This window comes from Oncorhynchus kisutch, linkage group LG30, assembly GCF_002021735.2.
Source record: "Oncorhynchus kisutch isolate 150728-3 linkage group LG30, Okis_V2, whole genome shotgun sequence".
NCBI lineage: Eukaryota > Metazoa > Chordata > Actinopteri > Salmoniformes > Salmonidae > Oncorhynchus > Oncorhynchus kisutch.
The window spans coordinates 43,679,015-43,689,146 of NC_034203.2; the positions used below are offsets into that span (position 1 = coordinate 43,679,015).

The following is a 10,132-nucleotide window of genomic DNA, read 5'->3' on the forward strand; positions in this document are numbered from 1 at the left end:
TGATGTTAAAATTAGGTGAAATAAAATATAATTTTTTACCAAGTTGAACTTCTCAAAACGACCCAGGTATGTAGTGAAGCTTCTGTGTCTTTCCTGTCAGCCAGTTTAGTGCTGATTTCACAGAGAAAATGTCAATGTTTTCCATTATATCACTGTTGGCTGTGTGGTTCATAGACACTCTATTCCAGAAGAGGGGGAGAGAGAGAGGAGGAACGCAGCAGGTGTCCCACAATCCAGTGCATTTAGACTAGAGAACACATGTGGGGGTCTGTCTCATTCTCTCTTCTTCCCCCCTCTCTCTCTCCCTCTCTCCCTCTCTCATTCTCTCTCTTTCTCCTTCTCTCATTCTCTCTCTCTCTCTCTCTCTCTCATTCTCTCTTCTTCCCCTCTCTCTCTCTATCTCATTCTCTCTCTCCCTCTCTCATTCTCTCTCTCTCTGCAGTTTAATATATCAAACCCCACTTTACAGATCCCCCTATGCTCATACTAGAAGTTATTGTGCATATGCTTTAAACCAATATATCAGTTGGCATGGCTTCCACAGTTGCTGTATAGGTGTTACAGTCGGAGGGTAATATCATGCTTTTAATTGGCTCCCATACAAGAAGTCAGGAACGCTCCCCAGATCTCTGTGGTACTACTCAACCTCCGCAGCAATGTGCTAGACAGATGTCTCTCTCTCGCTCTCTCTCTCCCTTTTCTCTCTCATCAATGTCTGGCGGTAGACCATGGTTTTGTAGGATAGACACAATTCCTTTCAAATACCTTCCTCTCCTTTTGAGCTGGGAAGAAAGTTGACCTGACAAAGGAATCCCCACTAGTAGGTCTCCGGTGTGTGTAAAAAAAAAAAAAAAAAAGCATCTGAAATTAGGTTGTATATCTAGAAGATTACAATGAAAGGTAAATCAAGTACCGATTGATGCCACATTGTAAACACGCTTCACACTCTGCAGGACTTTATTTGTTTCGCTTTTTCAACTGTGGACTGTATATTCCCAGTAAGGTCTGCATGGTCCAAGATCCTGTCTTCTGGTTGGCTGTTCTCCCAGTGTTTGCTGTCTGCCATAACGGTAGCCTCTCTTGCCGCTTTCTCCAAAAACAGCTGAGATCATCAGCCCACAGATACATGGCTCTGGGGCTAGGGGAGAGATCATCAGCCCACAGATACAGGGCTCTGGGGCTAGGGGAGAGATCATCAGCCCACAGATACATGGCTCTGGGGCTAGGGGAGAGATCCTCAGCCCACAGATACAGGGCTCTGGGGCTAAGGAGAGAGCATCAGCCCACAGATACAGGGCTATGGGGCTATGGGGCTAGGGGAGAGATCCTCAGCCCACATCCTCACAGATACAGGGCTCTGGGGCTAGGGGAGAGATCATCAGCCCACAGATACAGGGCTCTGGGGCTAAGGAGAGATCCTCAGCCCACATCCTCACAGATACAGGGCTATGGGGCTAGGGGAGAGATCATCAGCCCACAGATACAGGGCTCTGGGGCTAAGGAGAGATCCTCAGCCCACATCCTCACAGATACAGGGCTCTGGGGCTAAGGAGAGATCATCAGCCCACATCCTCACAGATACAGGGCTCTGGGACTAGGGGAGAGATCATCAGCCCACAGATACAGGGCTCTGGGGCTAAGGAGAGATCATCAGCCCACATCCTCACAGATACAGGGCTCTGGGGCTAAGGAGAGAGCATCAGCCCACATCCTCACAGATACAGGGCTCTGGGGCTAAGGAGAGATCCTCAGCCCACATCCTCACAGATACAGGGCTCTGGGGCTAGGGGAGAGATCATCAGCCCACAGATACAGGGCTCTGGGGCTAAGGAGAGATCATCAGCCCACATCCTCACAGATACAGGGCTCTGGGGCTAAGGAGAGAGCATCAGCCCACATCCTCACAGATACAGGGCTCTGGGGCTAAGGAGAGATCCTCAGCCCACATCCTCACAGATACAGGGCTCTGGGGCTAGGGGAGAGATCATCAGCCCATATCCTCACAGATACAGGGCTCTGGGACTAAGGAGAGAGCATCAGCCCACAGATACAGGGCTCTGGGGCTAAGGAGAGATCATCAGCCCACATCCACACAGATACAGGGCTCTGGGGCTAAAGAGAGAGCATCAGCCCACAGATACGGGGCTCTGGGGCTAAGGAGAGATCATCAGCCCACATCCTCACAGATACAGGGTTCTGGGACTACAGAGAGTGCATCAGCCCACAGATACGGGGTTCTGGGACGAAGGAGAGATCATCAGCCCACATCCTCACAGATACAGGGCTCTGGGACTAGGGAGAGAGCATCAGCCCACAGATACAGGGCTCTGGGGCTAGGGGAGAGATCATCAGCCCACATCCTCACAGATACAGGGCTCTGGGGCTAGGGAGAGATCATCAACCCACATCCTCACAGATACAGGGCTCTGGGACTAAGGAGAGATCATCAGCCCACATCCTCACAGATACAGGGCTCTGGGGCTAAGGAGAGAGCATCAGCCCACATCCTCACAGATACAGGGCTCTGGGGCTAAGGAGAGATCCTCAGCCCACATCCTCACAGATACAGGGCTCTGGGGCTAGGGGAGAGATCATCAGCCCATATCCTCACAGATACAGGGCTCTGGGACTAAGGAGAGAGCATCAGCCCACAGATACAGGGCTCTGGGGCTAGGGGAGAGATCATCAGCCCACATCCACACAGATACAGGGCTCTGGGGCTAAAGAGAGAGCATCAGCCCACAGATACGGGGCTCTGGGGCTAAGGAGAGATCATCAGCCCACATCCTCACAGATACAGGGTTCTGGGACTACAGAGAGTGCATCAGCCCACAGATACGGGGTTCTGGGACGAAGGAGAGATCATCAGCCCACATCCTCACAGATACAGGGCTCTGGGACTAGGGAGAGAGCATCAGCCCACAGATACAGGGCTCTGGGGCTAGGGGAGAGATCATCAGCCCACATCCTCACAGATACAGGGCTCTGGGGCTAGGGAGAGATCATCAACCCACATCCTCACAGATACAGGGCTCTGGGACTAAGGAGAGATCATCAGCCCACATCCTCACAGATACAGGGCTCTGGGACTAAGGAGAGATCATCAGCTCACATCCTCACAGATACAGGGCTCTGGGACTAAGGAGAGAGCATCAGCCCACAGATACAGGGCTCTGGGACTAAGGAGAGAGCATCAGCCCACAGATACAGGGCTCTGTGGCTAGGGAGAGATCATCAGCCCACAGATACAGGGCTCTGGGAATAAGGAGAGAGCATCAGCCCACAGATACAGGGCTCTGGGACTAAGGAGAGAGCATCAGCCGACATCCTCACAGATACAGGGCTCTGGAGCTAAGGAGAGAGCATCAGCCGACATCCTCACAGATACAGGGCTCTGGGGCTAAGGAGAGAGCATCAGCCCACAGATACAGGGCTCTGGGACTAAGGAGAGAGCATTAGCCCACAGATACAGGGATCTGTGGCTAGGGAGAGATCATCAGGGTTACATTGACTCTACTGGTAGTTATCTTAACCCTCAACAGAGTCATGTGCTCCCTGGAGTTAGTGTTGATAACAAGAGTTCAGTGTGGCGGAGTGTGGCGGAGTTCTTTTAACTCCATTCAGAGTAACCATGAGACAGGGAGGGGCCCAATTGTCATATTTCCCAGCATGCTCTGTTGCAGGTAGATTTATTTTTATTTATTGTTTCAATATTTGTATTTTTGCAATTTGATTGTTTTTGATCTTATGCTGCACAAAGATAAGAAACATAAATGTTTCTAAATTAATCTAATCCTGTAAGTGGTTGTATTTGTAGCAACCTGTAGTAAAATAGTTGTTCCAGATATTATATTATATTATATTATATTATATTAGAGGTATTCTTCCTTTATTATCTGTGTATATTTATTCAACGAAGTCAAAGTGCTGGATATTTATCTGTGAGTTGACGTCCAATAGGGATTGGATACCAGGTTTTAAACTGCCGTAATGTCTCTCTACACCTGTATATTACACCCTTTATAACACTAAAGGTCAACTGAGAGAGAGATATACTCCTGGCAAGAGACTTGGCAAAAAAAACGACACAGAAAACAACGAAATGACAATTCAAGTTACATTTAACCAATTCTCTGAGAGTTGGATATTTACTCCCCTTAGTGTTGGTTTAATTCCCGAAATATCAACACCATAACCAGAGTAGTTTTAACAAACAAAAATGGTGGGTGGGACCAATATAAACAGCAGAATAGTGTTCCAGTTAATTATCTTGCCATTTTTTTCTTCTTCTGTGTTAAACTAGAATGTTCTACATATACTGCATATGGAAAGTGACCAGAATGTAACTACTATCATTTAATTTATGTCCTGCACGGGAGACATAATCATCTATAAATCTTCTGTAGTTTTCCTCTAGTCTTCCTGTAGTCTGGTCAGAACCACATGGAGCAGAAATTTTGACATTAGGAAACAAAGATCTTGAGATCTTGAGAAAGAGAGGGAGAGGGGAGTATTAGAGAGAGATAGAGAAGGGAGGGAGGAAAGAGAAATGGGGAGTGGAGAATCAACAGAAAGGTGGGGAGAGAAAGAGAGAAAGTGAGGGAGATGGAGGGAGCGGGAGGAGGCAGAGAAAGAGGTGGAAAATGTGAGACTAAGAGTAGTTAGACATACCCGTTGCCACATGGATATATATACTTAACCCAGTTTAAAGAACAGCCAACACCCATGAGGTTTCCCAGGTCCAAATCAGTCTTTGGTTAAGTTGAAAGGTCCAGCAGACACTGGTCCTCAATGACTACGTTCATCTTGGAATTAGTCTCCAGAGGAACACAGTGTTCTGATCCCAAATGGCACCCTAATCCCTATATAGGGTGGCACCCTAATCCCTATATAGGGTGGCACCCTAATTCCTATATAGGGTTGCACCCTAATTCGTATATATAGGGTGCCATTTGGGATGTACCCAGTGTCCATGGGAGGTTCTGTCTATACAGTACAACTAAATGCAATAGAGGGCGAGGAGAGGTTAGGGGTCAATGGGAGTTGAAGAGGTGAACGTGTTGTTGAAAGGAAGAAGCTGGGATAGGAACAGACCAGTCATTTATAAAGGCAATGATTATTGTGAGGATGGCTGCAAAAATACGTCAATGTGTATTTATAAATGATAGAGGTCCCTTTTCTCGCTCTCGCTACTTTCTCTTGTTCTTCTCTCTATTTCTCACACAAACAAACGCAATACACCATATTGAAGGCAAGCTAGGCTATACTGCAGGGGAGGGAGGGAGGGAGGGAGGGAGGGAGGGAGGGAGGGAGGGAGGGAGGGAGGGAGGGAGGGAGGGAGGGAGGGAGGGAGGGAGGGAGGGAGGGAGGGAGGGAGGAGGAGGGAGAGAGAGAGAGACCCTCTAGAATATGCAGGAAGTTACTCTTGGAGAAGTTCCACCAGCCTTGCTTCCTCACCAGATTGGATTGGATTCTACAGATGTTCTGAGAGGGTAATGTTGAATGTGAAACTCTCCGAACCCTCCTTAGTCTTTCTGATCATTTCAAAGCTGCTACTCCTTGAGTCACCAATTTAATGTTTGTGGAAAGATCGGAATTTAAATACTTATAGATTTCAATCATTGGTTTGTATGAAAATACTGTATGTTCCCTTTGAAGCTGAGAGCTGTTCTGTGCTTTGCTGGATATTGTTGATGGGTTATGCTTGGAATCCTGGGCAGGCCTATATTTCTGACCGCTAGGGGTCGCTATATACAACCACTTCATTAATGGGGTGATGTTGAATAGCACAATAGAATGTAACAGATGTAACAGATGGTGAACTGGGTGAACATATTTGCAATACATGTGAAAAGGGAGGGAAAAATGTCATCCATTTTGTACCCAGCTAGCCCATCACTGGAGTCTGGAAGCGGTCAGTAAGTTTGTTGCTTTTAGAATCCCGGAAATGGGAAGGTTTTGGCTGGAACTTCTGAGTGTGTGCTGACCAATGTTATGGTTGGTACCTGAATTCCTCTGTCCCCAACCCACACCACACCCCAGCTCTGTCCCCAACCCATACCACACCCCAGCTCTGTCCCCAACCCATACCACACCCCAGCTCTGTCCCCAACCTACACCCCAGCTCTGTCCCCAACCCACACCATTCCCCAGCTCTGTCCCCAACCCACACCACACCCCAGCTATTGCCCCAACCCACACCACACCCCAGCTATGTCCCCAACCCATTCCCCAGCTATGTCCCCAACCCATTCCCCAGCTATGTCCCCAACCCATTCCCCAGCTATGTCCCCAACCCATACCCCAGCTCTGTCCCCAACCCACACCCCAGCTATGTCCCCAACCCATTCCCCAGCTATGTCCCCAACCCATTCCCCAGCTATGTCCCCAACCCATTCCCCAGCTATGTCCCCAACCCATTCCCCAGCTATGTCCCCAACCCATTCCCCAGCTCTGTCCCCAAACCATTCCCCAGCTATGTCCCCAACCCATACCCCAGCTCTGTCCCCAACCCATTCCCCAGCTATGTCCCCAACCCATTCCCCAGCTATGTCCCCAACCCACACTCCAGCTCTGTCCCCAACCCACACCCCAGCTATGTCCCTAACCCATACCCCAGCTCTGTCCCCAACCCATACCCCAACCCATACCCCAGCTCTATCACCAACCCATACCCCAGCTCTGTCCCCAACCTACACCCCAGCTCTGTCCCCAACCCACACTCCAGCTCTGTCCCCAACCCACACTCCAGCTCTGTCCCCAACCCACACCCCAGCTATGTCCCTAACCCATACCCCAGCTCTGTCCCCAACCCATACCCCAACCCATACCCCAGCTCTATCACCAACCCATACCCCAGCTCTGTCACCAACCCATACCCCAGCTCTATCACCAACCCATACCCCAGCTCTGTCACCAACCCATACCCCAGCTCTGTCACCAACCCATACCCCAGCTCTATCACCAACCCATACCCCAGCTCTGTCCTCAACCCATTTTCCAGCGCTGTCTAAAAATGGACTGCCACTACCACTCTGTGAGTTCCTCCAATTTAGGTACTGTAGTCCATATCCAAAATGAATTTAAACATAAAAACATTGTTTCCATAAGAATATAGTATCCTATTAAATCTTGTAGTTGGATTAGACTGTCTAGTAAACCCAAATGAACAAAATTCTAATGGAAAATGTAGTTTCAGTCACAATTTTTGTCTGACAAAACCACAGCGCATTGGAGAGGGTGATGGTGTGTGTGTGTGTGTGTTTGTTTGAGGGATGTAGTTTCCTTTACTCTAACAGAAACTATACTACGGCCAGTAAAGTAATCACAGATGCAGAACTATTGGTTGATAGATGACATTGAATTCATCCAACGCATCAGCAAAACAGGGGTCATTATCAGTTGTAGCATAAAGGAGTATGTCTTTTCATCAAAAAGAGGCCAGCTCAGGTCGAAATAGGAGAACTTCGGATAATAAATTATTCCTAGGTGTATTAGGAATATTCAAATCTGAGATCAAGATACTAGCATGTGTAATCCATTCCGGTATATTCCACTTTATGCTGATGCTGTTTGGACTCAGTTCGGCCCCCAGCTGTATCCAGAAGGGACCGAAGCAATCCATCATTGCTTTGGTCCCTGCAGTGGCCTGATTTCTACTGTACACTCTACTTCACTTCATGCTGGTGTACATTTGGTTTCCATTTACTATGAGATTTCCATAGCTATGGTATATATTTAATTTTAAAACTATCTTTGTGGTGGGCCTTACTGGCTTCTTGGCCAATAAACATCTACATAAGCATCTATATAAACATCTATTCCAGGGCTGATTTGAATACTGGTGGGAACCTTTCACAGAAGGACCTTTTACATGACAATGGTAGTCTCTCACAGCCCACTACACACCCTACCGCACACCCCACTTCCCCCTACCGCACACCCCACTACCCCCTACGGCACACCCAACTACCTCCTACCGCACACCCCACTGGATACCCTACCGCACACCTCACTACCTCCTACCGCACACCCCACTGGATACACTACCGCACACCTCACTACCCCCTACCGCACACCGCACTGGATACCCTACCGTACACCTTACTACCCCCGACCGCACACCCCACTGGATACCCTACCGCACCCCCCCCACCCTTTACCGCACACTGCACTACACCCTACCGCACACCCCACTAGATACCCGACTCCCCCCTACCGCACATCCCACTACACACCTTACCGCACACCCCACTACCCCCTACCGCACACCCCACTACCCCCTACCGCACACCCCAATACACACCCTACCGCACACCCCACTACCCCCCTACCGCACACCCCACTGCCCCCTACCGCACACCCCGCTACACACCCTACCGCACACCCCACTACCCCCTACCGCACACCCCACTACCCCCTACCGCACACCCCACTGCCCCCTACCGCACACCCTGCTACACACCCTACCGCACACCCCACTACCCCCTACTGCACACCCCCCACTACACACCCTACCGCACACCCCACTACACACCCTACCGCACACCCCACTACCCCCCTACCGCACACCCCACTACACACCCTACCGCACACCCCACTACCCCCTACCGCACACTCCACTACCCCCTACCGCACACCCCGCTACACACCCTACCGCACACCCCGCTACCCTCTACCGCACACCCCACTACACACCCTACCGCACACCCCACTACACACCCTACCGCACACCCAACTACCCCTACCACACACCCAACTATCCCCTACCACACACCCCACTACCCCCTACTGCACACCCCCACTATACACCCTACCGCACACCCCCACTACCCCCTACCGCACACCCCACTACACACCCTACCGCACACCCCCTACCGCACACTCCACTACCCCCTAACGCACACCCCACTACACACCCTACCGCACACCCCACTACCCCCTACCGCACACCCCACTAGCTCCTACCGCACACCGCACTGGATACCCTACCGCACACCTTACTACCCCCGACTGCACACCCCACTGGATACCCTACCGCACACCCCCCCCACCCTTTACCGCACACTGCACTACACCCTACCGCACACCCCACTAGATACCCGACTCCCCCCTACCGCACATCCCACTACACACCTTACCGCACACCCCACTACCCCCTACCGCACACCCCACTACCCCCTACCGCACACCCCAATACACACCCTACCGCACACCCCACTACCCCCTACCGCACACCCCACTACCCCCTACCGCACACCCCACTGCACCCTACCGCACACCCCGCTACACACCCCTACCGCACACCCCACTACCCCCTACCGCACACCCCACTACCCCCTGCCGCACACCCCACTGCCCCCTACCGCACACCCCGCTACACACCCTACCGCACACCCCACTACCCCCCTACTGCACACCCCCACTACACACCCTACCGCACACCCCACTACCCCCTACCGCACACCCCACTACACACCCTACCGCACACCCCACTACCCCCCTACCGCACACTCCACTACCCCCTACCGCACACCCCACTACACACCCTACCGCACACCCCACTACCCTCTACCGCACACCCCACTAGCTCCTACCGCACACCCCACTACACACCCTACCGCACACCCAACTACCCCTACCACACACCCAACTACCCCCCTACCACACACCCCACTACCCCCTACTGCACACCCCCACTACACACCCTTCCGCACACCCCACTACCCCCTACTGCACACCCCACTACACACCCTACCGCACACCCCACTACCCCCTACCGCACACTCCACTACCCCCTAACGCACACCCCACTACACACCCTACCGCACACCCCACTACCCCCTACCGCACACCCCACTAGCTCCTACCGCACACCGCACTGGATACCCTACCGCACACCTTACTACCCCCGACCGCACACCCCACTGGATACCCTACCGCACACCCCCCCACCCTTTACCGCACACTGCACTACACCCTACCGCACACCCCACTAGATACCCGACTCCCCCCTACCGCACATCCCACTACACACCTTACCGCACACCCCACTACCCCCTACCGCACACCCCACTACCCCCTACCGCACACCCCAATACACACCCTGCCGCACACCCCACTACCCCCTACC

General features: G+C 51.7%; 1 protein-coding gene across 1 annotated transcript; it reads left to right on the top strand.

The window, feature by feature from the left end:
• Nucleotides 1-7,015: 7,015 nt before the first annotated feature.
• Nucleotides 7,016-9,801, top strand: LOC116358603 (proline-rich extensin-like protein EPR1). Its single transcript, XM_031810123.1, has 2 exons — nucleotides 7,016-7,036; nucleotides 8,200-9,801. Exons 1-2 carry the CDS (start codon nucleotides 7,016-7,018, stop codon nucleotides 9,799-9,801), a joined length of 1,623 nt encoding a protein of 540 aa, XP_031665983.1.
• The last annotated feature ends 331 nt before the right edge of the window (nucleotides 9,802-10,132 follow it).

Coding starts and splice junctions, on each gene's coding strand:
- LOC116358603 (XM_031810123.1), top strand. CDS start 7,016: ATGGACTGCCACTACCACTCT. Junction 7,037..8,199: donor TGGACTGCCACTACCACTCT/GTGAGTTCCTCC, acceptor ACACCCCACTAG/ATACCCGACTCCCCCCTACC.